At 44.1% G+C, this 18735-nt stretch overlaps 1 protein-coding gene across 40 annotated transcripts in view; it reads left to right on the top strand.

Annotated features, from left to right (window-relative positions):
- Window positions 1-18735, top strand: part of DTNB (dystrobrevin beta) — a 361644-nt gene that overhangs the window by 24057 nt on the left and 318852 nt on the right. For all 40 annotated transcript variants that reach the window (XR_005224528.2, XR_005224527.2, XR_005224524.2 and 37 more), the window contains one exon: window positions 15909-15989. Coding sequence is in view for 30 of the 40 variants with exons in the window: in XM_043541997.1 (XP_043397932.1) it covers window positions 15909-15989 (81 nt within the window). In the remaining 10 variants the exon portion in view is untranslated. The remainder of the gene's footprint in view (window positions 1-15908; window positions 15990-18735) is intronic.

Here is an 18735-nt window from a genome sequence, read left to right as displayed (position 1 = left end):
AGAAGATGGCACCTGGAAAGGACTTGGCATTGAAGATGACCCCAACATCAATCAGCTGGCAATCCAGTCACTCTCCAACTTTGAGTTACACATTTGTGGGTGCCAGCTGTCACCTAGCAGGTCCAACAGGAGCCTGTCTGAAAGCTATTCAGAGGAGTGAAAACATGTCTTTACAGGTTGAGATAGATGGCTTATACATTGCTGCAAAGTCTGTGGCCACCATGGTGACAATGTGCAAAGTGTTGTCTTCAAGCATCAGGTTTCCTGAGAGAGGTACAGGCCATGATTGAGGACTAGCTATATGGTGCTCTACACTTGCTGAAAGACTCAAAGGCCACCCTTTATCCTCTGGGGATTTACACTGTTCCTTCAAGCTGTACCATCCTTAACCCCAGTCGAAGCCACTGAGACCATCCTACCATCACAGGCAGCCTGAAATACCAAGCCAAGAAAAGACTGAGGTAAAATAGAGGTTCCCATGTTTGGCATGGACGCTGAGGAGCCAGAGGTGCAATCTGTGCTGGCAGGGACTTTTGCACAGCAGGACACTCCTTCTCCCCAGTCCTTGATGGCGTCCAGGGTATGGTGAATTATCTCTGGAAGATTTGCATTCAGTCCTTATCAGAGGACACTGAGCTCTGTCTGAAGCCTCTATTTTTCTGTTTGGAGTGACCCTTCTTTGCACCAGACTGACGCCGGTTGCATGCGTAGTCCCAGCAGGCACTACTGTTAAAGAAATTCTGCCCTTATGTGCACAAAGCTCGTGCAAACCTACAGTGGGATCCACACTGACTTACATCTTGAAGAACCATAGTTACTTCAGGGTATGTAACCATAATGTATAGTGGACAAGTTCCATCGAAGTGGGAAGGGTTTGCAGTATTTCCTGACGAGTGGTCAGACTTCATTTAGATTAAATCTCAGGAAAAACTTCCTAACTGTAAGAACAGTCAGAAAATGGAACAGACTGCTTTGGGAGTGTGATGGGGTGACTACCCCACACTCACCCTGCAGGGTTTAAAGCAGGCCAGATGGGCCAATTAGGAAGAGGGAGGAGGCCTTAGGGAACTGGTAGGCCTAGGAAGAAAAGGGAACCTGTAGTAGGAAGCAGCCCACGGATAGAGCAGTGACGTCAGAAAGAGAAAGTGCAGACTGCTGATTGAACGTCCCTGGGCTGGCCCAGGTTTCCTTAGCAGCCACTGGGTGAGTGGCACTGAGGCAGTGAGTGGGAAGACTGCCTAAGACTGAGCTAAACCTCCCTTGGAAGGGAGGGAACACAGACCGTGACATGGCCAGAGGGCTCAGCCACAAAGAGGCTGCGAGAGGGGCCACAGGTGGACAACAGAGACAGTGACAGAGTGCAAATTGCGAATGGGGGGTATTAGCCTTGAGCTAATCCCCAGAGCACCAGAAGGAGGCGCCAGTCCAGCAGTGAGTGGTGCGCCCTGTGACAGGGAGGTTAGGGAAGCTTTTTTTACTGGAAGTTTTCAAAAGGAGGTTGGATAGCCATCTGTCTTGGGTGGTTTAGACTCAATAAATCCTGCATCTTGATAGAGGGTTAGACTCGATGACCCTTGCGGTCCCTTCTAACCCTATGATTCATAGTTCTTCGAGTGCTGTCCCTGTCGGTACTCCACTTCAGGTGTTGGTACATCCTGGCACCATCGATTGGAGATTTATGATAGCAGTCTCTGTGCGGGCTGTGCATGCGCCATAAGCATTTCGCAGTGCCGTTGGTGCTGTGCCTAGCGTGCGCATAACCCGAGCCCTCCAGTTCCTTCTCAGTTGTCCTCGGCTGAAGATAGAGCTCAGGGGCAGTGTTCGTTACTCTCACCAAACCTTTAAAAAAACATATCAGTTTAAATAGTTAGTCTTTTAAAAGTTATAGCTAGTGTTGGTGATAGTTTTAAGGAAAAAAAAAGTTTGCTTTCTCAGTTTACCCTCTCCACACCAGGGTCGGTTAACTGTCAGAGATGCCTGACTCCCCAGGCTTTATGCGATGCGGCTCTTGCTACGAAGCAATGTCCGTTTCAGACAGACACTGTTTGTGTGTCTGATGTCTTGGGGAAACATATATCTCACAAAATGCGCCCACTGCAGTAATCTGAAAGCGAGACCCAGTGTGACAGAGATCTCCACTTGAAAATGATACTGTGACGAAGTGGGAATGTTCTTATGTTTTCTCTGAATACTGTGTGGGTGCCTCAGTTTCCCCTATGCAGTTAAGTATCCAGGTGGTGGGATAAGGGTGTGTGATTGTAGCAGAGCCCTAGGGGTCCAGTGTGATGGTGTCTGCACAAAGAATGGCCGACACCCTGTCTCCTGGCAACTGATGGCCTGGGCCCCTCCTCTGCAAAGGTGCCAACTGAAGGTATTGGAGAAAAAAAGAGATCAGGTGGCCTCCTGGCCCGGGAAAGAGACAAAGGAGAGGAGGGGCTGGAGAGTTTCAGTTTGGAGCTGGCTGGGGAAATGGAGGGAGGCTCAGATTGGGCTCTGGCCTCCCTGCCCCTCAAGACGGACCTAACTGAGGGGTCCTGTTCTCTGTATCTACAAGCTCTGTTTTAGACCATGTTCCTGTCGTCTAATAAACTTTCTGTTTTACTGGCTGGCTGAGAGTGACGTCTGACTGCGGAATTGGGATGCAGGACCCACTGGCTTCCCCAGGAGCCCTGCCTGTGCAGACTCGCTGTGGAAAGTGCACTGTGTGGATGGGGATGCTGAATGCTCCGAGGTCAGTCCCAGGAAGGTCGAAGTTGTGTAAGCTTCTTGCCCTGGGGAGAGGAGGCTTCCCCAGATTCCTGACTGGCTTCAAATGGAGTAGTTCCAGAGCATTGCTCGGTGACTCCATGACAGATACATGCCTTCCTCTAAAAGACTGAGGAAGAGGGTGCAGACGTTTCCGCAAAGAAAATGTATGCATAACTTTGAATACATAAATGACACATTCATACATACCAGAAAATGTATGCATGGATATCCTGTTCCAACAGGAACCCCCATCAATAGTAATCACGACGAATGCCTTGTTGATAGGCTAGGGAACCCATATGCACCTGCGCATGGTTCAAGGCAAATGGTCTCCTGCAGAGGCTCAGTTTCTCATCAATCTCCTAGAACTATGCGCGGTCCGCAATGCCTGCAGACACTTCCTACTGCACATGAAGAATGAATCCATTCGCATCGTGACCAACAACATTGCCTGCATGTTTTACATGAATTGACAAAGGGGTGCTTGATCTCACTCACTATGCACCGAAGCCATGAAACTCTGGAACTGGTGCATGCACCGCAACATAAACATTTCGGCCTCCTGCCTTCTGGGCTCTCAGAACGCGATGGCCGACACGCTAAGCAGGTACTTCTTTTGAGACCACGAATGGGAAATGAATGGGAGAGCTTTGTTCTCCATTTTTGCCGGTGGGGCACTCCCCTCATCGACTTGTTTGCATCCCCAATGAACAGCAAATGCGCTATGTTGCGCTCGAGAGCAGGGATGGGGCTCCGGTCACTGGGGGACGCCTTTCTCATCACATGAGATTCACAACTCATGTACGCTTTCCCACCAATTCCAATTATATCACCTGTGATACACCAGATACGAATAGACCAAAGGCCAAGGTTATCCTCATAGTCCTGACATGGTCCAGATAAGCATGGTACCCTTACCTGATGCACATGGTGATATGCGCCATTCAAGCTTTCCCTCGTCGTCCGGACCTGCTGTCTCAGAACAATGGTCACACTCTTCACGCAAATCCGGAGAAACTCCACCTTCAGTTGTGGCTCCTACATGGTTCCATCATGGTGAACTAACCTGTTCGGAACAAGTTAAACACATATTACTAAATACAGGTCCACATGTAATACTTACCTTCAAAAATGGAAGAGATTCTCCTACTGGTGTTAAGAAAAACACTTGATGGCCTCCACAGCACCACTACCATTAGTGTTAGAATACCTGCTGGAGCTGAAAGGCTCGGATTTAGCAACAAGCTCAAAGTCCATCTCACAACTATTACTGCATTCCGTCATGAGATTGACGGGAACTTGATCTTTGCACACTCAATTACTAAACACTTCCTCATTGGTCTCCAGAACGTTTACCCAGAAGTTTGCCAACCTACCCCAGCCTGTGATCTCAATCAGGTGTTGAAATGCCACACTGGACTACCATTTGAACCCTTAGTCACCTGTTCCCTGCTGCATTTATCCATGAAAGTGGTATTTCTGGTCACCATTACTTCCGCCAGATGGGTGAGTGAGATCGGGGCGCTCATGGCCGATCCTCCCTACACAATATTCTTCAAAGACAAGGTCCCGCTACACTCAATCCAAAAACTTATACCAAAGGTAACATCATCCTTTCATATGAACCAACAAATCCATTTTCCTGTGTTCTATCCCAGACTTCACAAGACTCCAACAGAGACCGTCTTGCACACATTGGACATCAGACAAGCATTAGCATTTTACCTGGAAAGGACCAAACCTTTCCAGGAATCTCCTAGACTTTTCATTTCTACTACCAAGTGTTCGAGAGGCTGTGCAATATCTACTCAGAGATTGTCTAAATGGATCTCCGTGTTCATTCAACAGTGCTATCGTATTCAGAACACGAATCCTCCTATGCACATCGGAGCGCATTCCACACGACCTGTTTCTACCTCGATAGCGTTCCTTAACGATGTTCTGATATTAGAGATTTGTAGGGTGGCCACTTGGGCCTCTGTTAACACATTCACTGAGCACTATGCAATCACTCAAGACTCCAGGGCTGACTGCATAGTTGGTCTAACCGTACTTACCTATATGACCCAAATGAATCTGAAGTCCCTGCTGCCTTCCCAGGGGCACTGTTCTACAGTCACCTGAAGTGGAGCACCCACAGGGACAGCACTCAAAGAAGAGGAGATGGTTACTCACCTTGTGCAGTAACTGAGGTTCTTCGAGATATGTCCCCTGGTGAGTACACCTGTACCCACCTTCTTCCCCCGTACTTTGGAGTTCGCTGCTCGGACTCTGTGGTAGAGAAGGAACTGGAGGGCTCGGGTCATGTTCCTGCTAGACGTGGCACCAACTTGCACTACTGTGCACGTGTGACCAGTGCAGACACTGCTACCATAAGTGTCCGGCGCCAGGATGCACCGACACCTCAAGTAGAGCACCCACAGGGACACCCATCAGTAATACCCTCAGTTACCGCACAAAGTAAGTAATCTTCTCTTGTCAAATTAAGCTTGTTTTGTAGCTGAACGCCCTTAGGCTTTGTCCTTGTTTTCCACAAACTGCATTCAGCCTGAGATTTGTGCTAAACTAGTGAAGTGCAACTGCATTGGTGGTCCATAGTTTGAAATGTAATCTCCAGTGTAACTGGGATCTCTTCCATCTAGAAGAGGGGAAATTTTCAGTACCTATGGTTAAACCTTCCTAATACTGTTGAGATATAGTTAGTCTTAATGGGATAAAAAACAGGCAGAAATCTACTAAAACTAAAAACCAAAACCCATCATAGCTGTAAAAAGAAACAGTACTCTGGTTCTCCCTTCTCATTACTGCCTGTTTCACATTCAAATTTTGTGTTCTGTCATAAGCTAGACCTTTTCATCTTTTTGTGCAATGCCTAGCACAAGGGGTCTCCAATTCTGCCCAAATATAAATTATAATTATTACTTTATTTTATTATATACTTGCATCTATCACAACTTCTTAAAGGTTTACGATATTGCAAATAAGTAGGTTCTGTTCTCAACTTTTAGGGTTGTCACTTGTATCTAGACATTTCTTAAATAGAAGCAACCTCTGTTTTGGTGGTGGTGGTTTGGCCTTCCTGAGAAGGTGGGCTTTATGTCAAGTACTGAAGACAAACTAGAATCTGTTCTGATCTCCCTTAGCATGGTGAGTTACAACCTAAGACCCAGCACCAAAAATGCTTTTTCTCTAGTTCACAGTAGTCTCATCCTGGTTATTTATATTTACTGTGTCCTGATGAGTGTGGTGTTCTTATAATGTTCTGGATAGTGAAGCAGTTTGAGGCATTTCACTTCGCTCATTAGTCTCATCTTCACTGGGGTGACTTTAAAAGTGTCAACTGTTAGAGGTCCTAAATATTAAAAGAGAGGGACCTGCGACAAAACAGTTGTCCTTCTTCCAAATGAAGATGAGGTAAATGCAGGTATTTTAAAAAGTCTGTGAATAGAAGTATTTAGTTCAGTTCAGTTCATTGGCAGATTTAAGTTCTGAGATCACCAGAACTAGAATTGGATGCTGTATCACTGTAGCTTAGAATCTTACTTCTCTGATGGGAAGTATTAATGTTTGTAGCCTTTGTGATTCACATGCTGTCTTATCTGAAACTTCTCCTGCTTCAGACCTATGTAAGACCTGTCCAGGTCTTCAGCATAATTTATAAATCTTCTCTTTTACCTAATCCATGTTTGGGAGAAGTGTGAGGGCATAGGGTTTTTGAAATGTTAAAAATTGTTGCAGTAGAGATGGGATTAGTGGCCAGAGTACTCAGACTACAGAGTGGCTCACTAGATGTGACCGTTCAAATACACAGTACTATAGCTGGAATCTCAGAGAGTGAGACTATAGGTACTGGAGAAAAGACATTGGGTCCAAGATATCATGGTTCCTGGGTAGACTGCCCTTCTGAAACTGTTTTCCTGTCTACAGAGTTCCCTCCTTCCAAATGGCAGGCCTATGCCTCCACTCCTCTTTGGGGTGGGATCTCACAATCCAACTGCTATCTGGGTCTGTGAGTTACACCTCCCCGATTCCAACTATTACCTCCTAGCAGATCCAACTGAGCTTGGACCCTGCCAAAGTTCTCTTTTGGGAGCTTGTGGACAGTAACAATATGCAGTGATACAGAAGCAGTTTCTTCAAAACAAGGAGCTGGCCCCTTTAAGGGGAATCTGGACCCATAAGACATACGTTCAAAGCAGACTGTGAAGAGCTACAAAGAGATCTCACAAAATGGGTGACTGGGCAGCAAAATGGCAGATGAAATTCAGTGTTGATAAATGCAAAGTAATGTACAGTGGAAAACATAATCCCAACTATACGTATAAAATGATGGGGTTTGAATTAGCTGTTACTGCTCAAGAAAGAGATCTTGGAGTCATGGTTAGTTCTCTGAAAACATCCACTCAATGTGCAGCGGCAATCAAAAAAGCTAACCGAATGTTGGGAATCATTAAGAAGGGGATAGATAATAAGATAGAAAATATTGTATTGCCTCTATATAAGTCCATGGTACGCTGACATCTTGAATACGGCGTGCAGATGTACCTTTGGTATGACCTAGTATGGCCATTCTTATGTGCTTATGTTCCATACTTGTGATGAGCTAATTCAAGGATAGTGAGTCCGTCTAGGCTGTTAACTGAATGATGAGCACCTGGTCAGATAAGACCATAATGCCTCAGTTGCAGGGAGCTGCTCCTGGAGAAGGAAGCTCCCTTAAAAGAGAGGAGCTCCAAGCAGCAGCAGGATGACTGCTACCTGTTAGCCTCTCCAAGACTACAGGCCAGGACTGAAATCCCCTCATCCCAAGAAGGAGGGCTGAAAAGACACCTGAACTTAAAGGGGAGATGTTTTTAGAAGAAGCTGTTTGAACTAAATAATTTGGACCCCAGGAGAAGGGAATATTATTTAAAGACTCTGGGTTTGTGTGATGTGTACCCCAAATTAAAAAAACACAGTAAGAGGACCAAAAAAATGCCACTGTCGTTAAACAACAAAGTAAAAGAAGCATTTCGAGGTGTCCTTTAAAAAGTGGAAGTTAAATCCTAATAGGAAAATAAAAAGGAGCATAAACTCTGGCAAATGAAGTGTAAAAATATAATTAGGAAGGCCAAAAAAGAATTTGAAGAATAACTAGCCAAAGACTCAAAGTAACAGCAGTTTTTTCCCCCTCTGAAGCAACTGGCATTGGCCACTGTTGGAAGACAGGACATTGGGCTAGATGGACCATTGGTCTGACCCAGTATGGCTGTTCTTATGTTTTTATTCTTGAACCCTGAGGGCTGTGTACCTGTAGAGGCATGCAAGGCCACAAGGGAGCGTTGTCTGGGGCGGCCACCATTTACAGGACTACTGAGGAATGCAGTACCTGCAGCACTACACTAGGTCAGCAGGAGGCACTACAGGGCAAACATTCCTAGAGCTTAGACAAGTAGATTTAAAAATAACAAAAACTATTCTTGGCATTCCCCTCAAGCCTCTAAATAGACTTGTCTTAGCCTTGGCCTCCCTGTTCCTTCTGGGCAAGGGCATCGGAGCCTTCCAAAAAGTGAGGGGTCCCCCGAGGCCCTGCTCCCTCTTGGCTCTAACACCCCTCCCATTCCTCCCAAGGGCCTGCTCCCGCCCCTCCTCTTCCCCTGAAGGCCCTGCCCCTGGCCAAGATGAAAGCTGGAGCAGGGCAGGGGAGCCTTTTGTCCCCCCGACCGCTTGGGGGGGCAAAAGTAGCCCCCTGCCCATGTCCCCACCCCCCTCCAGGTCCTCCACCCAGGGCAGTGGAGGGCCCTACGCTCCTGACAGCTGCCCATGCAATACTGTTGGAGTAGTTGCATGTGCCCTATGTGTCCTTGTGCTTGCAGTTGACGGCATAAAGGGTGGGGCCGCTATGACTCCCTCGCAGTTCCTTCTCACGGCCTGTGGTGAGAATCAGAGCTCCCTGTGTCTCTTGGAGATATAGTTTCTTTCTAGCTAGCTATTGTGGTTAAATTCTTATTGTAAATAGTTCATTAGTGTTAGCTTAGCGGTACTTTATCCCTTAGAAGGATCTCTTATTTTAATGCCTTCCTGGAGTTTGCACTGCTGTAAATATGCAGAAGTCTCCAGGCTTTAAACAGCAGGACTCCTGCAGAGATATGTTGCCTTCTAACAATGGGCTTTGAGTTTGTTTAGGCCAAGGACAAATGTTCAATATGTAGGTCCTTATCTTAACTAAGAAATCCACAGAACTCCTTTTGTAAAGGTGATTCAGGCCTACTCTGACCCTGTTTACTGCTTCTTGATAGAGCTTGAGTACTTCTCTACAAAAAGTGCTCCTTTAGTTGCATCTCAAAAGAGTATTCAAAGTTCATGGTGAAAATGAGATGCTGTTTTGCTTCTCCAGGACCTTCTTCAAAGGTCCGTAAGAGATCACTGGAAAAAGACTGAGTTAGATCTAAGATGGGCTCCTGGTCTTTGCACAAGGACGAACATCACAGATACTTCTTCAGCACTGAATTGAGACCAGAGCACAAGAAATGCTATCCTCCAGTGCTGTCAAGTTCGGTAGTGACACCCATGGTGCTGTTGAGACTGGCAGCTACTTTGTTAGTGATTTTCTGTTCAATATCTGTAGAGGTGCTTCCATCTATTTCAGTGCTTTCCATGCCACAGGTGTTCATTGCAGTCAAGGACCAGCTGTACCCATTGCTCCTGGACTCGTCACTTCTCCAGACCCAGAGAAGCTGGGTCTATTGCTGCAGTGCCAACAATGATGCCAACCTCAGTGCTGGCTCCTGCACTGGTGCTGACCATAGTACTGCTGCATACTTCTCTGGGGGCCTCACACCCTAACTGGGCCTTCTTTGATACCTACTCTAGTACTGCACTTCTGGTCCAGGAGGACTGCTATATTTCTTCGGACTCTGAATCTGGTGAGTAGGGTTCCCCAGACAGATCCCTTCAGATCTTGATGGTCATCTTGGCCACCTTTTGAGCGACATTCTTCTTGAACACATGCCTATGACACGAAAGGCACGTGTCTACAGATTGCCTTCCATGGGGCACCCCAATACAGTACTTTAGTCTCCACAGTATGCACCCTGCTTATATTCGATCCACTGATGTGTTCATCATCACACAAGGTTGATATCTGCCACCCATTCCAGACCCAAGCCTCCTTCACCTGTGCCTGTTCCTGTCACAAAAGAAACCCTGCGTCCTCCTGTACTGAGCCAGGTGTCTTGCCTAGATCCATCAGAGAAGGAAGAAATGGAGGATATTTTTGAACCTCCCACTCACATCTCTTTATCCTCACCAGTTTAAGCAATTGCTCCAGAAATGTCTTCCTCCATTACAGAGGATTACAAGACTTTCCAGGAGCTGATGAGAGCAGCGTCAACCCTGGGAGTTTAAGTGGAAGTTGTGCAAGACTATTTGCGTAAGTTCCTGGAGACTCTCCAGACTGTAGTTCTGAAGTGCTCTTGGATCCAGACAAGATATTCTGGTAAACCCCAGCTTCTCTGCTACCTTAAACAGGGGTTCAAACAGTTTTTTTTATATAGCCGGTGCTGGGTTTCCTGGTTGTGTCTGTGGCCAATGAGGAAACTAAACAATGCCAGGTCAAATCAGTGCCTAAGGACAAAGATTAAAAAAAAAAGACTGGACTTGTTTGGAAGAAAGTCTTACTCTACAGACAGTCTATAAATGTGACTATCCAATTAACAGGCACTGTTATAAAAATATTTTTTTATTAATAGGGATTCCCTAGGCAAATTTGAAGAAAAGTTGCTTGAAGAGTACAGATACTAATTCAAGGCCATTGTGGCAGAAGGATGATTGACAGCAAAAACCTTCATGCACGCTGCTGTAGACTCTGCAGATACAGCTTCCTGGTCTATTGCTAACTGGATTTCTATGCAGCTATCATCGTTGCTCCAGGTCTCAGGGATACTTAAGGAATTGCAGACAACAATAAAGACCTTGGCTTTTCAAAGTTGTAGCCTGTTTGCAGAAAAACCTGAAGTTGCCATGAAAACTCTGAAAAACTCCCAAGGCTATTCTCTGCCTCATAGGATTTTATACTCCAGTTTCAAGAAGTGATATTTTAAGTCCTTTTACCCTCCTAAGGAAACAGATGCTTTCAGGAGGTGTAGTAACTATGTTTGGGTTCCATTATATTAAATTAATGGCTTATGTATTATTTTGACTGTGATTGTATGTAACCTCTCTAGGGGGAGGTGAATGCAAATTTCCCACCTCAGTTATGCGAAAACCCAGCCTTTTGCAAAAGCTTATTCAAAAACCCAGAAGCTACTCCCTGAGGAGACTACCATTGTCTGCTCATGACCTGTTCCCAGAATCTGAAGATCAAAGGTCCAAGGTCTCTAAGGGAAACACTGAAGTAGTCATGGTTGGGCTGGTTCTGAGCCAAGGGTGATATGAACTTGTAAGCACAGAAAGACCTTTTGGTGGGATTTGAAGAACTGACTACTGCCAGACCCCTTGTTGCAGTTCAGGAGTGATCTCTGGAAAGCTTATGAGCATGTGTGTAGGTTATTTTTTTTAATGTTTTCTCTGTAATGCTTTCACCTTAAGAATAAATGTACTTGCTTATAAAGGCTGTGTGCTAACATAACTGCTGGCAATTATCTTGTCCATGGCTTAAGGAGAGAAAGAAAAGTGTGGACGCTGGCCTGTTCCCAGCATAGGCGGGGAACTGGGCTGCCTGGAAAAAATCTTGGTCAGGAGAGGAAGAGATGTGGGTCTCTTCCCAAGAGAAGTGATAGCTCAGAAGCTGGGACCTAGAGTATGAGTGCCCTTTGTGGGCCACAGAGGGGGAATACAGGTGCAATTGCCATGAACTGTGACAGCACATGGCTTCTTTGGGATTTCCTAGATCCTTCCCCTCCCTTTGGGGATTGCCATCCCTTTTCCTCAGTACGTGGAACTCCATAATGAGAAACAAATTGATTCTGGGTACTGTAGAGATAGATTACGCTCTGGAATTCCAGTCACTGCCTTACCTCCACCAACCTTACTGATCCATATTCAGGGATCCCTCTCATGAGACTGCATTACTTCAGGTGGTGTTGTTTCCTCCCATAGAAGAGGTACCGCCCCACCCCCTCTACAACAAGGGAAAGCAGTTCTACTCCTAATACTTCCTCATTCCCAAGCAGAGAGGTGATCTGAGGTCTGTCCTGGATTTGAGAAAGTTGAATACCTTCATCGAAAAGATAAAGTTCAGGATTGTCTCTCTGCTTTCTATCATTCCTTCCCTGGAGAATCGTACATTGCCTTCTTTGCAGGATGCTTATTTCCATGTGACAATTCATCTGAGCTACAGGAAACACCTGAGATTTGTAATGTGAGTCATTTACAACCAGTAGACCCTTACTCCCTTTTGTCCTGTCTTCTGCCCCATTGGTATTTACCAAATGTTAGGTCGGTAGCCGCCACTGCCAAAGACATTCAGGGATCCAGATTTTTCCTTACCTGGAACATTGGCTCATCCGCAGTCAATGCAGAGATCAGGCTTAGAACAATATTCTTCAAATCCAGTCATTGTTCGTACAGTTGGGAGTGAAAATAAATGCAGAAAAATTAACATTGGTACTAGTTCAAAGGATCGAATTTGTGCGAGCTGTCTTTGATTTCACCACAGCGATGGCATACTTACCTTGAGACCACTTTCTGACTAGATTTCTTCATAAGTTTATGATAAAAGCTGAGCCAATATTGTCAGTTTGCTTCTACCTACATCTTTTGGGATGTATGGCACTGTGATTTACATGACTCAACATGGAAGACTTTACCTCAGTTGCTGCTACTAATCAGGCATCAGCGGGGCATATTGATCGATGTACCTGCATGAGTGCTCTTCTCCCTTGATTGGTGGATGAACCTGGATAAGCTCTCCAATCTTCTTTTCTGCTCCAGCACCAACGATGACCTTCATAATGGATTCCTTGATTAAGGGGTGGGTTGTTCATGCAGGTGAGATACAAACTGAGGCTCTCTGGAAGCCACAAGATGCTTCCCTCTGCATAAACATTTTGGAGTTGAGCCATACTTTGGGCATGCAAGACATTCCTTCTTTCTATCAAAGGTTTCACATTGCAGGTATTAACAGATAACACGATTGCTGTTTTACCTGAACAAGCAGGGTGGAGCCAGATCAGTTCAGTGTGTCAGTAATTGGTCTGGAATTTCTGCATCTGCAACATCATCACATCAAGGATGTCTCACCTACCAGGTGTGAGGAACACTCTAGCAGATTGCCTGAGCAGAAACTTAACTCACTGTCACAAGTAGCCTCTCAAAAAGGCAAATGATATGTTTCATGGGTGGGGATTCACCCTCCATGAGCCTTTTCATGATGAGCCTAAACAAGAAATGCATGCGGTTCTGTTGAGTCTAAGTCCAGGTTTGCTTACAGATGCATTTCTACTGGACAGAGGTATTTCCATATGCTTTTCCTCCAGTTTCATTAATTTCCAAAGTTTTACAGGAACTGAAGCAAGACCATAACACAATTATCCTGATATTGCCTCAGCCAAACTGGGGCTTCTGGGACACTGATCTCCAGGGACCCTCCATTCAACCCCCAGGAATGCTTCTTTTGATCAAGGATCTGCAGTCTCAAGATCGGAGCAGAGTTCTGCATTGCGACCCACACACTACACCTCATGCTGTGGATTGTCATTGGTTAAACTGCTTGGAAAGATTGTGCTATCAGCAAGTCCAGAATATCCTGATCAGCAGAAGACAAAAATCTATGAGATCGACCTACCTCACTAAATGGAAAAGTTTCTGTGCCTGGGCTGTGACCTATCAGCTCTCTTCACTCAGGCTTAAGTTTATGATGTTTTCAAATAGGATGGACTAAGAGTCCTGAGTTTTTGAGTTCCATTGACCTCCATATCAGTTATCCACCCACTGATACAGGATACCTTGTTTTCTTCACATCCCATGGTAGTCAAGTTTCTCAAAGAGCTTATCAGAGTTTATCCACTTATTTGGGATCCAGTTTCGCATTGGATCTCAATGTTCTCCTCTTGTGGCTTATCGACCCCCCTTTTGAGCCAATGGCTTCCTGTTCTCTCTTCCACCTATTGGCGAAAATAGTGATTCTTTGGTGGTGATAATATCTGCCTGGAGAGTTTGAGTTGCAGGCTCTTATGGCGGACCCACCTGACATGATTCTCCACAAGTCTCTTTGAGGCTGCATTCAAAGTGTGTTGAAAATCATTTTGGATTTTCACTAAAACCAATCTATCAGCTTGCCAATTTTTCCTCCTGAAACAACATTCACACAGTGATGAGGAGAGGCTTCATTCTCTGGATGTTTGCAGAGCTCTGTCCTTTTATATCAGTAGTATGAGACAATTTGGAGCATGACTTATGCAAAAGAATGAAAGGGAAGGCAGCTCTGCTCAATGAATCTCAGTGGATTTCATTTTGTATAAGGACCTGTTATGATTTATCTAACAACTCCTGTGATAGTAAAATGCCCATTCTACCAGGCTTCAAGCTACTTACGCTACTTTCTCAGTAAAGTGCACATCCTGGATGTTTGCAAAGCTGCTTACATGGTCATCAGTACATACCTTTTTGAGACACTGCACTGTTACTCAGGTATCCCAGGTTGGTTGTAGACTTCGGTGAATCAGTTTTATAGTCTTTGTTCCAGTAGACTCCACCACCTGAAATAAGAACTGCTAGTATATAACACTTTTTTTCCTCCTTCAAATGATTGTGCATATCTGTACAGTAACTGTTCTTCAAAATGTGTTGTGCACATATATATATTCCACAGCCTCCCTCGTACTCCACTGCTTGAGTTGTGACCAAGCTTCTGGTATGAAGGGGCTGAGGTAGTCCCACCCTTTAAGCTCTCCATTACAAACATGACAGGTGCAGGGCATGTGCACTGCTCCAACAGTACTGCTACCAAAAATTTCTGGCAGAACCAGACTTTTCTGAAGGAGGGGTCCCAGAGTTCTCTCTCTGTTGCCCTGCTCCTAGTGCTGCATACTCTGTTCTCTTCCCAACCCCCTCTATCCACACACCCAGCCTTGAGCTCTCTGACAGTTGTCCCCTATGCCCAGTCCTGAGCTATCTCATGCTGCCTTTGCACCCAGACCCACACTCTCCCTCTGCACATCCAGCCCTGTACTCTTTTCCCCAACATTGCCCCACACCCAGCTCCAAGCTGTCCTCCTGCACCCATCCCTGCAATCTCCCCATCCCACAGCCAGCCCATGGCTTTTATCCAGAGAGGTGGTTAGGATGGAGAGCACCATACCCACCAGGAGCAGGGCAGTTCTGGGAGACCCAGACTCTATCCTCCTGTCTCCACTTCCCCAGTAGGCACCAAAATCCTGGATCCAATTCTCCCACCCTCCTGGAGACTGGAGGTTGGGGTGTCTGGTGCCCATGGGAGTCAGAAGGACTGCAAATGCGAGAATGGGCGATAAGGCACACAGGGTTGCAATGCCACTTCGAGTTGGCCTGGCCACCTCTCCATTATGCCAGTGGGGAGGGGCTCTGCTGTTATGACACCTGCCTGCGGTCAGGGGCCAATGTGCGGGGGGAGACTGGGTCCCCTGTCCTTCTCCTCATCATTGCACCCCTGCTGACTCAAGTGTACTGGGTGCACATACACCGACAGTGGAATGTATATATGGACAATCCATCTGGAAGAACAGTTGCTATACAGGTACCAAGTAACCATTTTTTCCAATTGTGCCAGCTTCAGAGACAAAACAAACTAATTAATTTAAAAAATATATATCTATTGCCTCATATTGTAAAGTCAAATTACTTTAATCTCAAAACTTTCAAAAGTGGCATGAACAAGTAAGTGTTTGTGGCAGTAGAAAGTCTCTACTATTAGTCACTTAGGCTTACTTTCATAATATACGTATGAATTTGCCAGTTGGAAATAATATAGCTATCCCAAATTTGCATCAGTTTATAATGTGTTTTTTCTTACATTTCTTAAGCATCGCACGTACTAAATTTTTATACCTTGAGGCGTTCACAGTTGAAAAATGACAAAGGTTTAGATTTGATTAACTAGTGCCAGGCAATCATGTACTAGAGGGAAATATTTTACCATGTGAACTGAATGTTAAAGAAAAAAGGTTGAAAAGTAAATAGGGTTTTTTCATTTTGATTTACAGGGGCTCAGAATTTTGATGTTATCAGACTTTCAACATATCGGACTGCCTGCAAGCTGAGATTTGTGCAGAAAAGATGTAATCGTAAGTCATAACACTTTACACTTCCATAAGCAGCTTGATTACTACATATGTACTTGATTTGGGAATATACTATACACGTAAGTTTAAAGAGTAAAGATTATATCTTGGCAATTGAGGAAACTATAGTTTAAAACAGATTTTACTTTATTTTAGAAATTAAAAACAGCGATGGAATTATTCATAAAAGATAAGTGAAATTTTAAAAATTAAGGCATGTGCAGTATTTATCTGCAGTTCTTGAAATCTTAGGTAAAATATTAGCTGATTATATAATTCACTTACGAATATTTACCATACAGTATGATCTAAGAAGTTAAGTTTTGTAGTATTTTAGTCAGTGTTTTCTCAGACAGTTCATTGAGCTCATAGCTCATTAATATAAAAATTAATCCATAGGGTAATGTATGATGATAGTTTTTACATTAATTCTTCAAACTATGTTATTTGCATTATATTTCTAATCTATTGTGTTGATCACTACGGAACACAAAGCAGAGTAGATTTATGGACTTAAGCACAAATCCTCCCTTTCCTTGGATGACCCTGGATAAGGGGAGCTGGTGTAATTCAGTTGTGGGGAAAGACAGAGCATGACTTTGGGGAACCGTGCAGAAGGTGTGCAATATTGTGTGCTGAGTTGAATGAGGGATGGTGCACCTGCCATAAGTGGTACTGCAACAATAGCCAAAGGGATTGTCTGTGTGGTTTGGGAGAAGATTCTTTTCTCTCTTCATTCCTTTGGAGAACCCCCTAATCAGGCTGTGCACTGAGGACAATAATTGTCCCTTAAATTATAGAGGTGAGTGAAAAATACTTCCCCTGGGTCAACACAAGATACTGTTTGCTGGATTTTTTTCAAAGCCCTTTATTTTTGGCTTCTACTTGTATAGTTTTTATAACCTATCTTGTTAAAAAGCTTGTGTTTTCAGCTCTCTCTCATAGCTAATAGAGGATAGCTGTGCTGAAGTGGAGGCTTAAACTGTCCAATATGGTCTCTTTTGCTATGGTTCCATTCCTGATGGCTCAAGGATAAAGTTATGGAAGTTTCCAGATCAGGGTTTCTAATATGGTAGCTAAATATTTCTAAAAAGAAAAAAGTGAAGCTGGGTCTCAGCTTCCCGTTAGTAAATAACGATAAAGCAAAATTTGTAACTAGGAGGCAAGCCAGTGGTGAATATAAAGCTTGTTCTTATAGAGATACTGTTTTCAGATTTGCTTTTATACCATTTTAGAAGCATGATGTATATTCCATTCTTGCAAGTGTGAGCAGGAAAGGCTGAAAATCCTCTAGTTCTGCCTAATTTATTTTGGGGTTGCATACAAAAAATATTGACAGAAGAATACCCATTTACAAGCATAAATTCTGAAAAACGTAAACCAGTATTTGTTTCAGTCCAACTAAAATAGAGCGTGACTTATCTTGGGAAGCAGACAATGGATGATAGGAGAAAAAAAAAAGGAAAGGTCAACAGTCATGTGGGATTACATCATTGACAGGGTCAAAAGAACCAAAGGCATGGATTGACAGCCTTACTTAAGAATATACAATTAAGTGTCTTTAACTTGGCCTGATCAGTGACTCAACACAGAAATCAGACTGTCATGTGGAAGATGCAAATTCAAGAGACATTTTGAGCTTTTCACAATGTGGTAAGTGGCTCTAAGAACATCAAAATATGCAACGCCATTTTGTTTTAAGAATTTCTCATGTGACTTATTTAAGGTTGAGCTAAAAAGGGAAATAACTATTAAGCAATAAATGACACATTTGGAGTATAAAGAAGGCTGAAACTTCTTTTTGGAAGTCTTATTTTTGTTTTTTACATTAGAAATTCAGGTTTTGTCTACCTTGGAATGCTGACAAATTGAAAAACTGTTAAGATTATGACAGTGCAAATACCAAGGAAGTAAAAATCTTGTGAAACTAGTGCCTGGTCTAAACTGAAAGTTGCACAAGTATAACTAAATATACGATATTGCACCAATTTAGGTAAGGCAGTGCAATTTCATCTGTGCATGTTACTTTAAATTGATGTACGACTTGACTAAAACACAATATACACTCAACTATATTAGTCTGGTCAAAACATTATAACCATCCTATTGTGGAAACAATTACATCAGTATAAAGGTGCTCTATACTGATATAAAAGTTGTAAAATTCCTGTACAATAGGGGTTGTACCAGTACAGTTATTATGATTACTAAATACAGCACTCCCTAATTGAAATAGTTATACTGGTACAAAATCTGTGTAGACTAGGCTCTAGTGTCCACACATGTGATTGGAGTACAACGTCCTCCACAACTGTGCCAAAGCAGAAGGAACATGTACTTCAGGAAATTTCATAGAAGCTGGATCAGGTGGACATTGAGCTGACTCCAGCCCATTCCAGGAGGGCATCAAGCGCTTCAAGCTCCTGTACAGGAGGGCAAAAGACTAGAACAGTCATAAGAACATAGGAAAGGCCATAGTGGTCAGACCAATGGTCCATTTAGCCCGATGTTCTATCTTCCGATAGTGGCTACTGCCAGATGCTTCAGAGAATGAACAGAAGAGGGCAGTTTATCAAATGATCCATCCACTGTCGTCCAGTCCCAGCTTCTGTCAGCTGGAGGTTTAGGGATACCTGGAGTATGGGATTGCGTCCCTGGCCATCTTGACTAATAGCCATCAATGGACCTATCTTCCATGAACTTATCTAATTCTTTTTTGAACGGGGCTATACTTTTGGCCTTCACAACA

This window comes from Chelonia mydas, chromosome 3 (genome assembly GCF_015237465.2).
Source record: "Chelonia mydas isolate rCheMyd1 chromosome 3, rCheMyd1.pri.v2, whole genome shotgun sequence".
NCBI classification, from domain to species: Eukaryota; Metazoa; Chordata; order Testudines; family Cheloniidae; genus Chelonia; species Chelonia mydas.
Note: the sequence above shows the minus strand (reverse complement) of the source record. Positions and strands in the feature narration are given on the sequence as shown.